We start from the raw sequence: 16,978 nt of genomic DNA, 5'->3' as shown, positions 1-16,978 counted from the left end.
AAGTTTGTTTCCAATTTGTCACAGACCTGATTATGCTCGTACTGGATTAAAATACATATAGCTGACTAGGCTTTGCGAAATTCACAAATACATATTTCAATTCATTTGAATGAGTTAAATGTAATTATTTTTAAACATGTTGACATATATTTTAATTTTACTGTATAAAATGTATTCACTGTCATAAAATGGCATTTTCTCATTTGTAAATAAGATTTTCTAAGCAAACTTATGAAGTTAGAATCCTTCCTTGAAAACAAGAAGATTGTCCCAGTAGACCTCGCCGCAAATATAATCACAAACACTATTTCTGCAAAAGGAGTTGAACTTTCTTTGGCTGTAAATATAAACATTAACAGATTTATAAAGCAAAGAGTGCATATACCTTTTACATATTGTAAACACATTTCAGTCCATCACATAATGCTAAATCTGGACATGGATTGTGAGATTCTCACAGCATGATAACCTTGAGTAAAGAAAAATGCCATGGTCTTAAAACATCGTACCGAAAAATTATGACATGATGTGATTGCTTTTCTCCAACAACTCCCAACTGTTGCTTTAAGGCGATCACTCAAAGTCAGTCTAATTTTTTTTTTATTTTCAGTCTAATCTATCATAGTCTTTCAAGATTCAGCAGGATTCATCATTAGCCTGTGTGAACAGAACAATTTCATTGCATCGAGTCCCCATTTCTTCCTTCCTTTTTGGTGTTATTCCTCATTTTTTCCCACGTATGCTTTCTTAAATGTATTTCTTCTCTCTCCCTTCTTGTGTCCTCCACTATTCATGTTTCATTTCCTCCATGTCCTTTAAGTTTCTGATTTTTCCATGTGACATATTAACAGCCCGACTATTGCCTATGAAGTGATAGTGTATTGCAATTGCTGTTAGAAACGTTTTTTGGTTGTTTCAGGTGTTCTGGTTTTGTTTTTGAGAAGCAATATTGATGATTTAAAGATTTTACTAGTCCATAAAAGACAAATCCACAAAGATAATATTTATTTCTATACAAGCAACATAGAAAAGAAAAATGTTATTTTTCAGGAGCTTTTTCTGGACCGTCTTCTGGTGATTTGGAGGAGAATCTCTCCATTAGCGACTTCCATAAACCTTTCTTTTCCTCATCCATGCTCTGTTGCATACTGCCTGTAAAACAATAATAAAATAAGGTGTAAAAATACATCACTATATTTTCAGGGTCATTCTACTGTAACTAGTGAAGATCAATGATGACACCGCACATTGTAATTAGAGTGCATACCTGACAAAAGTACTCGACACTCCTCCGCTGTAACTCCTGTAAAACTTGTGTCTCTCACACGAGGAAACTAAAACACACACAAACATATTTACGTTCTATACAACAAAGCTTCCTGCTACATTTTTTCTGTTTTCTGCACAATTTCTACTTATTATTAGGAGCTAAAGGTGGAATTTCCAGGCTACACACACAATATATTTTCACTCTAGTTGGTTTACGTTCTTTGGACAAACACTGGCAACACAAAGTCTATGACACTCTGTGCATTAGAAATGTGGCATTTGTGGTTATACTAGATTTTAAAAGTTGAGGTTCTTTACATGTTAACCTAGTTTAGCCTTCATCTTAAATAAAACATGTTTACTATCCTCTTCACAGTTGCAGAAGTATTTATTTACTTTTCACATTATGTCACATTCCAACCACTAACTTCATTTTATTTTACTCAGATTTTTATGTGATTGAACAACAAAAAGTAGTTCAGAATTGTTAAGTGAAAGGAAAATAATAATACGGTTTGCATTTAACACAAAAAATCTGAAAGGTATGATATGTATTTGCATGCAGACTTCCTCGGTCAATACTTTGTACCGTTACTATGTCAAAAAAGTCGATAACATAGATTTCATTTGTGGCTTTTATAAAACAAAATGTGAAATCGTTCAAGAAGCATAAATCTTTTTGTGAAACATTGTAGAGCAAAAGAACTGGATTACTGGCTAAGCTGGGATAAGTCATCAAAGAACCAGGTTTTCATCACTGCAGTACATTTGGATGCATACTTACCCGCTGTCTGTATGCATTTCCATTAATGCGAGCCAAACTTTCATACATCTGGTCACATTTCTCTGGATCTGCAAGCTGGAGAAATATGACGAGAAGGAGCAAAATGTGTTATTTGTATGTCAAGGAGCATCCACAATAACTTTATTTACCTTTTACTAATTAGTAATTAATCAAGATGCTAAAGTTTGATAAACTTAATGTATTTTGTTTGGAATTTGACCCCCCCCCCCCCCAAATTTATGAATTACTAGTGATGTTTAAAATGAGTGTTTCCTATATTTATCCTAAATTTATGTCATGTGCATAATTCTACTACTACTGTAACAACTGCAAGGAACTGGAGTCAGTATTACTTAAATATATAAATGTAAAGTATTCAGAAATCAATCTAGAGCAGATGAACTGATTAGATTTTTCCTGACCAATACCAACATCCGGTTTCCATTCAGGTCTGACCTGCTGGTTTGAATTAGGAAGTATTTTGAGTTTTATTTCCAAGGACTTTAGCTCAAAAAAGAGAAAAATATGTGCTGCTGATTTTCTAATATTATTTTTAATCAACAAACTGCCTCAGTTTGAGGCTATGTGTCTAAAGGATGAAACTAGTGAGTTTTTTTTTTTCATGAACAGTAAGAAACCTGATTTTTCAGTATCTGACTTGATTATAACCAAGAATGGTCAATCAAAGAAAAGCATCCAGTTAATTGGTTCATCTAGGATAAAACCTGAGCAAAAGGTAATTTAAAAAAATAGTTTTTTTATTTTACTATTTCTACAAAGTCGAACGTCTGTTTTCTGTTTTTGCAGCCAGATTATTAATAGTGCTGTCAGAGTTAATAAAGAAGCTCCCCCAGGTATCAACAACTAATGCTAAAAACAAGGGCGTCCTCTGTTAGCGCTGATCTTCCTAGATGGAGCCGTGTTGCGTGACCTTCTACCTGCGTGTTTTCACCCTCGCGGAACGCGGAAGCCACTCTCTGCCGCAGAAATGTCCCCAGATCCCGCGCCTTCTTGGTCTCGTCTCGGGGCCATTCCTCACACAGTTTAAGGAACCGACGGTATCTGGTGGCAGACATCTTTGGTCATGTAATATTAAATTGACACGAGCGGAGATTAATCCTCTCGGGCACCCTTATTTGTGCCACAACCAAATTAGTCCCCTCTCCCAAATGCCTACGTTGGTTCCGTCTTCGCTCCTCGCTGCCACCTTCTGCTAGCACGATGAGCGGTTCAAACGTGAAAGGGAGTTTTCCATCCCGGGTGTCTGCGTGGATCAGCTCGACGTACCGCTTTGCGACAGACAGAAACGACTTTAGGAGGTGAGAAGTGTATTATTTTGTGTTAATTTAGTGCTGAGTTTAACGGTGCAGCTAGCGTTAGCTCATGCTGCTGGATTTGTCCTTGTGCCCCTCATAGACATGTCTATGGTACCGCTCACTGATGCTAATGCTAGTCAGCTAAAGCATGTTATTTACACGTACGGTTTCTCGTTTTTATGTATTCCATGTGATATGTAAATATTTTATATGTGTAATTTCTAATATAATATCCATTCCTCCTTCGTTAACTCTCGGGAAGTTACGCCTAAACGATGCATGAACTAAACTAGCAAACCCTTTGGGTTTCCGATCTTCAGGGAGACATAAAAAAACAAGTGACCATATTATCCCTAAAAATAATATGGTAGGAGCCAGAGAACTGGGTTTTAGACTTAGCCTCCAGGTTCTCGATCCAGTCAAACTAAAGTAGTCCATAATAGCTTACACGTAAAGTTTCTTTAAATAGAAATACACCAAAGCAACAAAAACACTAATAATTTCTTATGTGCTTCATTCTTTGTTTTCTTCATTTCAGGAATCTTCTGGTTAACCTGGGTTTGTTTGCCGCTGGAGTCTGGGTCGCTAGAAACCTCTCAGATTTCGACTTGATGTCTCCTCAGCCGGTGACTTAACCTTAGCTGCTGATCTTGACCAAAAACAGGATGATTGTAAGAGATATTTCTGTATTACGGAAAAGTTTACAGTTATTCTGAAACGTTGGCAGAAAATGTAGAAGCAATATATTTCCTTAAAAAAGTTATTTTTGTGACTAAAGTGATGGCTTTGCTCCTTTTAGAAATCTTGGACCAACAAAGAAGAAGGGAGGGACATGATGAAACACTTGGAAAACAAAATATTTTTGTTTACATGACATTGTTTTTCTCCTATGTACAAAGTGCACAGGTGTCATCTCTATTTTCTTTGACGTACAGATTGAATTTGCCCCAAACTCTCCCACAAAAAACTTTATTTTCATTATTTTATCGCAACCATGACGGTGGAGGACCTCTTTGTCTCTGCAGCCCGTAACTCTCTGCGTTCTGGTAGAAAGGGTCTCTCCGTGGCTCAAAGTCTGAATCTTGCTGCTCAGGTCTTGACTGTGGATCTGGGGCTGAAGCCTGCTCTCCTGTACGACAGCAACGCTGCCTGTGCCGAACAGCTCCAGCGGTATCTGAGCTGCCTACAGTCTCTCCAGCTCGTGTCTCAATCCCTCCTCACGCTGGATTTAAATGGAAACAGTCTCATTATCAACGCAGATGCCCTCAGATCTAATTTAGAGAAGATGCTTTGTGACGGTGGTCCGCCTGTTGTAAATGTCTCTGTGTCTTTGGAGAAGCCCACCATCTCTAATACTCAGAGAAGATGGCTGACAGGTGTGATGGCAGATTTTCTGCTCCTTCTGGAGGAGTTTCAGCGACACGACGAGGCTGATAAACCTCTTTATGTTGGCGAGAAAGCTGAAGATTGGAACCTGTGCACCATATTTGGTCTCTTACTGGGTTACCCAGTCACCTACTGGTTTGATCAGGCCAGGAGCTTTGAAAACTGTCTGTCCATGACGCCGCTGGTGGTGGCTACAGCATCAGCAGCATGGCAGACGGACGGCAACGCTCACAGGTTCTGTCTGTATTCGTTCAGCGTTCCCGCCGCTCTGCAGGAGGAGACTCAGCCCGAGCTGGAGAACTGGAGGTTCAGGCTGCAGGAGAGATTTGAGCAGCAAAGCATCATGAAGGACCTCAGTATCAGTCAGTCCACCGTCACTCTTCCCTCCATCTGTTTGTGATTCAATAACAAAGTTAGGTTTAAAATGAAATAAAATGCTCTTGAATGCGATGGGTTTTTTTGCGTCTTTTTTTTTCTTTAAACACAATTTAAGAACATTTTGGTGCCATAAAAATCCATAACTTTTTATGGCACCAAAAAGTTTTTGGTGTTTAGTTTTTAAACAGAAGCCACTTTTAAAAGTTTCATTCAAGTTGTCTAGTGGTCAATGAAATATCCTACTATTCTAATGTAACATTTTGGATTTATATCTTCTATTTCAGTGTTTTTGGCTATTTGTAGTAATCTCAGAACTTTATATCTGAAAGAAATGGAAACAAAATAAGTATGTTTTAATTTAAATGTTAAAGGAATTTAACAATTCAAATGAATTTAAAATCTTTAATTGCACTGTGACAGCAGTTGCATTTTAATTATTGCATTTTGCAAATAAGTAGTTGTACTTCTGCAGCTACTTGCTCTTCTCCAAATATCTTTCAGTAAAAGTCACTTTAGATAAAAACAGTTGCATTTTAAAGCAGCACCTCTAAAGAACCGTGTACACTCTGAGAAGATGCGACAGATCCTCGTCATGTTCAGCTCAAAGTCAAACAGAAACAAACCAAACACAGTTTGAGTCTTCCCGTTACACCCAAGTTGGACTTATGAAACCGTTTTGTTTTTTCTCCAGCAGTGTGGAAAGTGCTGACAGGACAGCAGTGCTTGCCCTCTAATCGATCCTTTCACGTCACCTCGTTCTGATGGTCAATTACTAACGTCTGAGTTAGTTCAGTCAGCAGAGCAGAGACGACTCTAAACCTGTCCGTGGGGTCAGAGGGGCTGGATGACTGACAGAACTTCGCTACAGCGGCCCTTCACTTTCAGCCCTGCCAGGTGATCTGCTCTGGTGGGTCCGATGTTCAGGATGGCGATCGGCATCTTCTTGTCGCTCGCTGCCAGTAGAACCCTGTATCCTGAGTACACCTGCAGAGCCACACAGGAGGGAACTTAAAGCTGAATGGAAAACACGGCCGACATCACAAATTGGTTGCTTTTCTATACCTGCAGCGACGAGCCGATAACCAGCACTGCATCCGCCTCTGCCAGTCTCTCCTGCACGAATTGCACCGTTGCTTTGGCCACCGTGTCTCCAAAAAATGTAACCTCCGGCTTCAGTATCCCCCCACACTGCTCACAGGACGGGACCCTGAAGTTCAGGACCTGCTCGTCATCTAAGAAGACGTCGCCATCCGGAGCCACGGCTCCTGCCTGAGCGCTCCAATCCGGGTTTAATGAGACAAACCGCCTCTGCAGCTGCTCCCGCGCGGTGATGCTGCCACAGCCAAGACATGTTACCCTGAGAACACATGAAACGCAATCTCTGAAAAGAGTGGGAGTTTTTATGATAGATGAACAGAGTTGAAGCTTTTCAACATATTTTACTAATCGAAGTCTAAAAAGTAGGACTTGCCTTTGTATGTGGCTCCTTTTAATCTGTTCCTCCTAAATAAAATCCTGTGCAACCAATCCCACTCAAGTCATAGTAAGTAAAAAAAGAAAACAAAAGTCGAATTGTTAACTTTTATGTTAGGTCTAGATCATAAAACAACATATCGAGCTTTTACCATCTCACAGAGCTCGGTTCAATCAATCCATCACCAGAAAGGACATTCAGGTTTGGTGAAATTGCAAACCTGAATGTCTGGTTTGCAAGACATTTGACAGGCCAGGCAAGGAGAGCTTTTCTGAATAATAGTTAGCCTTACAGAGATATACAACTCAGGTGGAAGAGTGTGTCTTTATGGAAGAGTCACAGGTAAAAGAAAAGCCAAAAGAAGTTCTTTCTGTAGTTTGTCACAAATCATCTGGGGTCACAACATGTAGAAACTCTTCACTTGAGCATGTCTGCTCACCTGAGGCCAAAATTGAACCTTTGGCCTACATGCAAAATTAAATTTCAGATAACTAACAACCTGAAAACATCATTTCAGTTTTGAAGCTCTGTGGTGTAAGAAGTTAGTTAGGTTTGTCTTAGTTAATATTTTCTTTTGGGATGCCAAAATATATAGAATCTCATTAGATTAGCTTTAGATGGATTTTTTGGGGGGGACAAAATAATGGATTTTTGTTTTTTATATATCTTTGTCCTTGTGCCTTACAGCATGATCCCTGAGACTTACCTTTTCAAGGCAAGTAAGAACTGACATGCACAACTAATTTTATCATTTAACATAACCACATACTGTATTTTGCATCATAGTTGTTATTTAGAATTCCACTGAGCTCTATTTCTTATGGGATCCTGCCCACCTTGGGTCACTCAGCCTTCCTCACCTATGGGCGCAGCCGTGGAGTTCCGTAATCCGTGTCTGTCCTGCCTTGGAGTGGAGGGCGTCTACATTCTGGGTGACGAGCCAGTGCAGCTTCCCCTTCTCCTCCCAGCTCCGCAGAGTCCGGTGAGCACAGTTGGGCTGATGGGAGGAGAACTGCGGCCACCCGACGAAGTTTCTGGCCCAGTATCTCTGTCGGGACTTGGCGCTGCGGGTAAACTCCGTGTGCTGCATCGGTCTCCTGTCGGTGCGGGCGTACAACCCGACACCCTCCGAGCGGTAATCCGGGATGCCCGACTCCGTAGACAGACCCGCTCCGGTGACCACAAACAACCGCCTGGATCGGGACACAAAATCCTGCAGCAGCTCCAGAGAGCGGGCATCGGCGGTGCTGCAAGCGGGGACGAAATTCAGCTTCCCCGCAGGGACAGAGGAGGCTGTCCGGACAGGAGCGGGGAGAAATGGGAAGAGGCGCAGCGGCAGCCGCATCTGAACGAGCGCACGTTTTAAAGAGTTTAAAACGACAGTAACAACAAGCAACACGCAAATATTTATACAGTTACTAACTTTACCTTTTCAATGAGTAAAGTTACCACAGTAACCGGTAGTGCACAGCTTTGTTAGGTAATATGTCAAACCAGAACCAGCTGATAGAACATGGAAACCAGCTGTAAACACAGGAAGTACCCATTTCAACGTAACACCAAAAAGCCGCGTAGGAGTCTGGGAGTAGTAGTTAGGTTAGGGTTTTTAATTTGTTGGAAAAGAAATTGAGGTTTTGAATGATAAAAATCTAACTTTAACATAATACGTAAAAAGAATGATTTGCTATGATTGAGTGGGAAGAAAGTCCTTGTTGGGAAAGCACAATATCAAGACTGTTTTTGTTGTCACAAGGTTTTGCAATCATCAGGAAGAATTTTGAACCATTCCTTATGGCAGAAACTCTGTAAGTCCTTTAGGTTTTCTTGGCAGATTTCCCAACAACCTATGCCACTTCATCACTTTAATGTCTTTCTTCTTTAACCTTTCTTTGTTGTCCTGGCAGTCTTTGTCATCCAGAACCAACCCCTGACCCTTTTCAGAAGACATGACCCAAAGCATAATGCTTTCACCTCCTTGCTTGAGAATGGGGATGGTGTTCATCAGGTTGCATTCTAGCTGTACTTGAACCTGGGAATTGTAATTTTATTAGACTTTTAAATGTGTTCAAAAGCGATATGTGACAGTTCAGCAGCTGTTTTCAAGCTCTCAGCTTGTGACCAACAAAATAACCCTGACTTTAATCTGCCACTGGCTAAAGTATACAGACACTATAATAATTAAGTTAGATCAAGATAAAATAACTTAATTTCCTACGTTTTTTTTTTCTTTTTTTTTACAATTAATTAAAATCTTTGAGATTATTTTAGGACTTAGGACAGTGAGGCCATAAGCCCAGTTTTGCTCTAACCACACCATCAAATTTTAAAACAGAAGCCACTTTAATTGATAGACTTCTTTTTTGGCTTCTATGTGTGAATTACTTGGGAGTTTTACAAACAAATGTTTAAATTTTGTGTCAATAGGAGAGATGTATTTACTGAGAATATCAATGTCATACATTTTGTGATTTATAGAGAAGCTCTCACAATAATTCAATTAAAAAAGCCACATCTTTTGTTTTGCTGTGTTGGCTTTACATGTTTATTAAATATATGTATATATATTTTCTGCTTTAGAAGAACACAAAGATGAAGGATTTCATTTAATTTAGAAAATATCCCATTATGAAAGCAGAAGAGATGGTGTCTTTCAGTTCAGTCATGTGATGATTTCTAGTCTTTATTAACCCATCATTCGTATGGATGAAGAACTAAATGTCTAAGAAGCTGAGGAAGCCATGGTGCCATTTTATATTTCCTTCATTAGGATATGCTGCACACATCCTGGTTACAAAACTCCAAGATATCTGAGAAAAAAAAAACACAAAGGTTGCAGTTATTATAGGGGAAAGAAAAATCCAACTTTCACCATAGTCACGTATTGTGTCCATGTCCTACCAGAGTGCGTGCATTTAAAGACGGCCTCTGCATGAGCGTAAAACTCCTCTCCTAGGATGGAGCGGTAATCCATGTGGCTTGTGTGAACAAAACAGTGCGTTGCATCTTTAAACAGCAGATCACTTTCCCCGTACCGATGAGACTCAAAGAGCTGGAACTCAGTGCTTGAGGCGGCTCCCAAAGTTTCCTGCCATTACAGAAAAGTAACCATCTTAGAGTCTAAAAAAAAACAGAGTTATAGATCAACATAAAGTAGTACACGATTGTAAAGTGATGGGAAAGCGATTCATCCATCCCCACATCCATCGTCTAGACTTGCTTATTCCTGCAGGGTCATGAGGTCTCCAGGGGTCATTGGAAGGTATGCGGGGCACACCATGAGGAGGTCACAGGTCCACAGGTTAATTAGGGTTGGATTTTTCTCTAGTCTTGCAAGAAGAACCTGATGAGTTAAGTCCTCCCAGCAGAATTGAAATGAATGAGACTTTATGTAAACAAAATTACTGACCTGCGATTTCATGAGGAAGTCATACACCCTTGCGGTGAGCACAGGCCGTGTCATGATGCTGTTTGGTGGGACGACTCCTAAATTACAACTTTCCCACTCTGACAAAGCAGCTCGATGTCCGTCGGCACACAGCAGCTCAAAGTCAGACTGTTTCCACTCCTTCGCCCACCCACTGGAATTCAAAGCTAGAGTTAAATTAAAAAAAAAAAAAAAATAGGGACAATGTCAATTAGCTGGTCGCACTACATACATAATAGATGTAGCATCTTCAATACCTCACCAAGGATGTTAGTGACAAGGTTATGGTGCTCGAGGAAGGCCACATCACCGTAGCTTTTCCCGCTTGGATCTCCAACCAAACACCTGCAAGACAACAGAAAAATGGACTAAATCAGTCTGTGAGGGTAAATACTGAAACAGGAACAACACTACAGTGCCCTCCACACTTATTGGCTGCCCTAATGATGATGTGTAAAAAGGCATGAAATATATAATTTTTTTTATTACAGTAGCATAATGTTTCAATGAAAGAAGTAGAAAAATTCAAGCTTTGTTTAGTATATTTGCAAGTGTATTTGGGTGAAAGTGGCTCTGATGTAAAAGCACGTAAAGTGGCTGATATGATCAGAAAAAATTATGCTTCTACAAAAAGATGAATTTATTTTAAGAATTTTAAAAGACCTTTATTGTCGAAAAGAACCACTGAAAAACCAGGAGTCCTGTGTACCTTAAGGCTCCCATGTTTCCATAGTAACGCTCATTGTGGTTGTCGGTACAGCGTTTGGTCGCTGCTTCGCCTGTCCCTCCCCTGCACACTTTGCACAGATTCCCCTGAGATCCAGGGAGACAGCCTTTCCAAAACACCGTATTGTACACTGTACAAACAGAAAACGGCAGACTGCAGTCAATTGGGGGCTTAAATACAAAAGAAACAAAAAAAAAAGCATTGGGTTAAAGTGGAAGTGACATGCATTCACTACAGTGAGGCGCAAAGGTCAGAAAGTTGAGGGCTTATGAGGAAATTAAAAAATCTGCACCTTGGTTTGGATCACAGGGGGCGCTGCTGTTGTGCTCCTGGCTTAATGTGTGTCTGTACGGCAGCAGCCAGCCTGCAGGGCTGTATATGTAGCCGTGACATGAGCGGCGGCCGCCCAGATTCCCAATGAAGATGTTACTGCTGAAGCGCTTTGCTACAGCCACACCCACAGCTGAGGGCAGCACTGAAAGGGGGCAGAGAGCGATGGTTTCAATGTTTATATCAGCAAAACAAAACACCGAGCTCAATGAGCTACGATTTGTCTTCATCCTACCATCCGTCTCCAAGTGAGCCGATCCTTCAGCAGGAGCACATTCGGTTCCTGAGAAAATACAACAAATAATCCATTTATTTCCATTAACAAACACCAAAACTACAATTTAATGATTTAATCGCTGCCCTCGCTGACAACAGCACACATTTCAGAACACAGAACTATTCAAATAGGAACAGAACAAAACAAAAACCAAGGAAGATGCATCATTACAGTCTTACTATAATATTCAGTGACCACCGGAACAAGGCCACATTTCCCTGCGATGAATGTGTGTGTTGCATCCAGCGAGACTGCGTCCACTTCATCCCTCTGAGGTAAAACATATCTCTTGTTTTTAACTTTGTATCCCAGAGTGTGATAAACTCTCGATGCTCATGTGACTCAGATGATTAACCTTGATTTTCTCGATGCAGTCCCGCATTGACACAGCCCTGACACACACCAGTGGGTCGGACTTTATGCTCAGAGCCCACTGCTCGCATTTCTTCTGCTCAGCATGGCTGATGCAGCACCAACGCACAACGCTGTCCTGGAGAGAGCTTCCTGCAAACACAAGCCACTGATTCACATAGAGTTGCTATAAGAGCTAAATCCTGTTCACTTCTGAAAAGTTTAGGCTGATCCTATGCACCTTCATGGCCGAGTCCTTTGAGGAGTGCAACATAATCCAGCCCCATCACCTGGCTGACGTCCATGTCGTTCGGCAGAACAACCAGTTTATCTGTTGCATCTCGGAAGAGAAGGTCCGACTCCCCAGAGAGAGATGAATTGAAGAGTTGGAAGCGCTGCCTCTTTTTCCCTAGTCGACCAAACTGGGTCTGAAGAAATCAGTTTAGAAATTACTTCAGTACATAGCTAAAGTTGAGCAAAGGCTGGAGAATAACAGAACAAAAGCGTGAAACTATGTCCACATATTTACCTGCACAGCTGATATAAATTTGCGGACAACCTTGCGAAAATTATGTCTGGTGACCATTCCTCCTCCTGGACCACGGCCCAGATTACAACTCATGTAGTGGCTCAGAGGAGCCTGTGAGCCATCAGGACACAGCAACCGGAAACTGTCCCGCTCACTCGCTGAGAAAACACACACAAGATAAAAACTCAAGAGACAAAACCCTTCAGTGTTTCAAAGGCTGGTTCTGTTTCAGAATTGAGCTGATAGTATTAGCTACATTTGCAATAAAAAAGAAAATGTGTCACTTCTACCAGTCTGAAAACATTACAAACTTAGACACACCTTTGTTCATCCTGTCAGGTTATTTAGTTAACATTTTGGTTAACCTTTCAGACAGATTTCAGAATGAGCTTTCAGAATGCTTTGACATGTAGAAGAGTTCGTACTCAACTCAACGACTGCAAGATGACTAAGGTATTGGTTGCAAAGTAAGCCCATTCATTACTCCAACACCACCAACTGAAACAGTTGAGTTGTTTGAGTTATATGCTCTGATTGGTTTCCTCTATACCAGAGGTATTCACCTTCAGTCTTCAAGGCCAGTGTCCTGCAACATTTAGATGTGTCACCAGCCCAACACACCGTCATGAAATAGCTGACGGCTCAGTCAAGTTCTCCAGAGTCCTCCAAATGACTTCATTGTTTGACTCGTGTGCTGAAGCAGAGACACATCTAAAACTTGCGGGACACCTGCCCCTGAGTACTGGAGTTGAAAACCCCTGCTCTAAACAGGGCTGTGCATTATGGTAAAACACTTCTACTGTAGTCCAAAAGACATGGTCCAGAGGTCTTATCATCCATTAGTTTTTTTCAGAGCGTTGGTTTTCTCCAGGCAACCCTTCCAAACAAACTGCACTCTATACTGAGGGGTACAATTATCGCTCAAAATGACTGGATTCAGTTGTTCCAATCACTTCCATAGTCACAAGTCTGTAGCCCAGCACCTAAGCATCCAGACTGTTTCTACAAGCATCAGTTAAAAAATGTAATTCTCAGAAGCTCACATGGTATCCTCTGATAGGATGCCTTCTATGCATCAAGTCCAGTAGTGAAGCTTCCTTTACTAAATACTTCCAAAGAGTCAGCGGTGTTGCAACCAAGTGGAAGTGGCTTGAAACAACAACATGTGAGCCACAAATTGGATGTGAAGGAACTTCACAGAGCAGGACTAACAGATGGAGAGGCACATAAATTGTGGAGGTCAGCAACTTTTTGCAGAGTCACCATTAAGTCTACCACATATCAGACGGTTCTTCAGGAAAATTTGAGACCATCTGTGAAGGCAATTACAACTGAAGCAGAATAGGGCCGTGCAACATGGCTAATGGAAAGTTCTGGGCTGAGTCAAACCCAGATTTAGATTTTATGGAGATGCTGCAGGGTGAAACAGGCTATAAATGCAAGAAACCCTTTGAACATCTCACAGCTGAAAGTGAGGAATGGGGCAATCTTCAGGAGTCTTTTCAAGTTATTTCAACCACAGGCTGTACTAGTAGCAATTAGGATGCACGGTGTGCCAACTATATCCTAAGCCAGAAAATAATTTTTATGGATATAATTTGTTTAATTAAAAAAATTCTTTTTGAATGTTACTGCAGTGAAATTAAGTCACTTTCTTTTCCAAAGATTAACAAGATCAATATGTGAAAATTCCTTTCGAAAGAACTGAATGGTTAGTGTCACACTTTTTTCAGGTGAATGTGAAGATATACAGAAATAGTCTTGTGTGCTGCTCTGTTCTCTCCACATGGGGAATGAAATATATCTTCCAACAGATTCTAATCTTGTCACTTTTAAGACTTTTTTTTAAATTAAAAATGTTGTTTTTATTTCTTAGCTTTTTGCTGCTTGCCACCATTTTGTTTGTTTAGTGTCACACGCCTCGGATGTCAGTAAATCACAGAAAAGTTGGGGGGGGTTTTATTACAGAAAAAGAAATATGTAAAGTATGATGTAGAGCTTACCATTAATACTTTCAAGCGCTAAATGGTCCACAAAGGCAACATCACCTGCACCTCTACGGAGACATCTACACCAAGCCAAAAAGGAAAACCTGTTACTAATGCTTCTAATGGTCACCTTTTGCTTTAAAATGTAACAAAGCATATTAAAGAGGTTCTCTCTCGTTCACGCTGACCTGAGGGCTCCCTGGTTGTTGTAGAAAGGCTCATTGTGTGACGACTCACAGAAGTAATTCTTCTGGCGGACGTAAGACTTCTGGCCTTGGCACAGAGCGCACAGAGGCGGCGCCATGGTGGCAGCCCCCGGAACACAGCTAGCTCTGAAAAAGGCACCAACATCTGCAAGAGAGGAGGAAGGACATTAAAGCAGTTTTTTATATTACAATGTCTTTCTCTTATTTAGAAATTCCTGGGGTTTTGTGATCATTTTTTAAAGTATTGATATAAAAATGTATCAAACGGGCAGGAATAAGTGTTTCCAGACTGCATAGGGAACCCTGTTAGAAGAACCACGTTGTCACCCTGGCTGAGAGGATTTTCTTTGCTCCAGGTTAGGTAGTTCCTGGACAGCAGGAACCCAAGCGGGAGGCTCCAGCCAGCAGTCCACCTGGCCCCGCTGTGACAGCTTCTGAGGCCTTGCAGGGACCGAATATCCAAGCTCCTGTTTGTCACCACTGCAACCGACAGGATGCAAGCTCCTACAGATGAACAAATAAACTTTTCAGACCTCAATTAGGGAGAGGAAACACCCTGAATCATATCAGGAGGATGAAACGAACCTTACCATCAGTGTAAACCTCCTTAGCGACGACAACAAGATCAAACTGCTTCACAGCAGAGTAAACTTCTCCTGCATCTAGCGCCACTATATCTGCACGGTTAGCCTGGAAACAAGGAACAATGGATTTAACTTAACAAAAAATTTAAGTCAATTGTTTTGAATTTATAACTTAATTTTATTTCAAAGCATTTTACAAACACCCACTACCTGGTGTATTTCTGAAGCAACACTGGCAGGTGTTTCTCCCAATCATCTCCTAGAAGTGAAACAATAATCTACAGAGCAACTCGCCTTGATTTTGTCGATGCAGTCGGCTGTGTTGGATGCTCGTACGCAGGACAGCCTGGCAAACGCTGCAACAGCAGCGGGCGGCAGGACGGCCACCAGGGCCTTGGCCAGCTCTGCACACTTCCTCTGCTCAGGATCTGAGACGGTGCACCAGCGCATCTTCTTGGCTGTCACAGGAACAACATTTTTTAGAAAAGTTCACGTCATCCAAGGCAATCAGGCAAACGTCTTTCTTTTCTGATCACTGGCCAACTTCCAGCAAGTCTCACCTAGGAAAAAATTGACTCAGAGAGATATAATTTTAAAACAAGAGTACCTTTATAAATAACTAATACATCATTAATAAGGACATTTTTATGTAAGCTATTTAGTAAAGAATTTTTGTTTTGTTTTTGCCACTTAAATGTTTCAGATAAATCAAAATGCTTTTAGTTAACCTGTGTATGTATTTTTAATGATGATTTCATTTAAGACTGTAATATTACAACTTGGTATATGTGACAAAACTAATTTCACTCTAAATTCTATCAATAACAACCAATGTCACCAAGTATTAAGCCATTTAAGGTCACACAACTGCATCTTATTGGGATTTAAGTCCAGACTTTTACTAGGCCATCAGAAACCTTTGTTTTTTGAGCCATGAAGAAGTGGGCTTGCTGTATAAACCAAATTCACTTGAGTTTAAGATCACAAGCTGTTGACCAAACACTCTTCCTTAGGATTTTCTAGTGGGGAGGAGAATTCATGGTTCCATCAATTACATCAAGTCTTCAATGTCCTGAAGTAACAAAGCAGCCAGAGTATCACACTAGCACTGCCAATACTGTCTGTGTGTATAATTCGCACTTTGTGAGATGCTGAGTTGATCTTAGGTCAGATATAGTGGGGCACACACCTTCCAAAATGCTCCACTTTGTACACAGAACATCTTCCCAAGAATCTCGTGGTTCATCGAGCCTCTTTCTGGCAAATTGGAGCTGGTCGTTTAGTTCATTCTAGTCAGCATCTCTTCCACAGACAGATGCACTTCTAGCCTATTTTTCAGCCTTTATAAACCAGTATAAATTAAATGATAGTGCTTTAAAGTTGTGAAACAAGGTTAAAGTGGCTGCTTCTTATAAAATTAAGATTCTGCAGTAATGTATTAAAGTAAAGCATAAATAGCATCTTTAAAACTTACTGTACATAGCAATTGGCTTATTAACCATTTAACATTTATCAGAAATATTACTGTAAAGGTTGCACCAGACATATGCCCAACATTTAATTAACCATAAACTATTTAATCAGGTCATCACAAACTCCCAGTGGGGCTAAATATCAACACCAAATAATAAAATAAAATAATAAGTAACAAGTACTTACCCCTGATGCAGCAGGCAAAGATGAGAAAGAGTAAAATATGATGAGATCCTCTCATTTTAAGCTGCTGTAGATCAAGTTGAGAGAGATGTTCGCAGCGCCGTCAGCAGAGAGCAAAAAGCCTGAATTTTCCCCCACTGATTTTCCAGGGAATCAAGAGATGCTGGTGCGTACAACAGAGGAGAAAATCTGTTGCGCAAGGGCAGCTCGACTGAAAACAGTCACCTTTTACACACATATGGAAAATATTTCAGCACCATCTGTCACAAGGAGATCCAGATCAAACTCTTCACAAATTA

General features: G+C 40.7%; 5 protein-coding genes across 5 annotated transcripts; 2 read left to right on the top strand and 3 right to left on the bottom strand.

Moving 5' to 3' along the window:
• Positions 1–977: 977 nt before the first annotated feature.
• Positions 978–3,217, bottom strand: LOC102231004 (ubiquinol-cytochrome-c reductase complex assembly factor 2). The gene is made up of 4 exons (XM_005810443.3): positions 2,992–3,217; positions 2,054–2,128; positions 1,268–1,334; positions 978–1,152 (listed from the first exon to the last, which is right to left on the bottom strand). Exons 1-4 carry the CDS (start codon positions 3,127–3,129, stop codon positions 1,040–1,042), a joined length of 393 nt encoding a protein of 130 aa, XP_005810500.1. The 5' UTR covers positions 3,130–3,217; the 3' UTR covers positions 978–1,039.
• A 32-nt stretch (positions 3,218–3,249) lies between these two features.
• On the top strand, positions 3,250–4,261 carry tomm6 (translocase of outer mitochondrial membrane 6). The gene is made up of 3 exons (XM_005810442.2): positions 3,250–3,372; positions 3,908–4,040; positions 4,169–4,261. The coding sequence occupies exons 1-2, from the start codon at positions 3,275–3,277 to the stop codon at positions 4,002–4,004; spliced, it is 195 nt and encodes a 64-aa protein (XP_005810499.2). The 5' UTR covers positions 3,250–3,274; the 3' UTR covers positions 4,005–4,040; positions 4,169–4,261.
• A 13-nt stretch (positions 4,262–4,274) lies between these two features.
• c20h1orf74 (chromosome 20 C1orf74 homolog) lies at positions 4,275–5,205 on the top strand. Its single transcript, XM_023325287.1, has one exon. The coding sequence runs from the start codon at positions 4,364–4,366 to the stop codon at positions 5,153–5,155; it is 792 nt and encodes a 263-aa protein (XP_023181055.1). The 5' UTR covers positions 4,275–4,363; the 3' UTR covers positions 5,156–5,205.
• A 321-nt stretch (positions 5,206–5,526) lies between these two features.
• sirt4 (sirtuin 4) lies at positions 5,527–8,127 on the bottom strand. The gene is made up of 4 exons (XM_023324624.1): positions 8,036–8,127; positions 7,468–7,952; positions 6,196–6,490; positions 5,527–6,117 (listed from the first exon to the last, which is right to left on the bottom strand). Exons 2-4 carry the CDS (start codon positions 7,950–7,952, stop codon positions 5,965–5,967), a joined length of 933 nt encoding a protein of 310 aa, XP_023180392.1. The 5' UTR covers positions 8,036–8,127; the 3' UTR covers positions 5,527–5,964.
• A 1,139-nt stretch (positions 8,128–9,266) lies between these two features.
• Positions 9,267–16,862, bottom strand: LOC102233871 (melanotransferrin-like). The gene is made up of 17 exons (XM_023324578.1): positions 16,683–16,862; positions 15,318–15,481; positions 15,030–15,129; positions 14,767–14,943; positions 14,422–14,584; positions 14,249–14,313; positions 12,246–12,403; positions 11,958–12,144; positions 11,721–11,869; positions 11,545–11,635; positions 11,324–11,371; positions 11,051–11,233; positions 10,741–10,888; positions 10,294–10,376; positions 10,014–10,198; positions 9,506–9,692; positions 9,267–9,414 (listed from the first exon to the last, which is right to left on the bottom strand). The coding sequence occupies exons 1-17, from the start codon at positions 16,735–16,737 to the stop codon at positions 9,371–9,373; spliced, it is 2,187 nt and encodes a 728-aa protein (XP_023180346.1). The 5' UTR covers positions 16,738–16,862; the 3' UTR covers positions 9,267–9,370.
• Between the last annotated feature and the right edge of the window lie 116 nt (positions 16,863–16,978).

The sequence above is a fragment of the Xiphophorus maculatus genome, chromosome 20 (genome assembly GCF_002775205.1).
Source record: "Xiphophorus maculatus strain JP 163 A chromosome 20, X_maculatus-5.0-male, whole genome shotgun sequence".
In the NCBI taxonomy this organism is placed as follows: domain Eukaryota; kingdom Metazoa; phylum Chordata; class Actinopteri; order Cyprinodontiformes; family Poeciliidae; genus Xiphophorus; species Xiphophorus maculatus.
The sequence above is the reverse complement of the archived record's forward strand: the minus strand, read 5'-3'. Positions and strand labels throughout refer to the sequence as shown.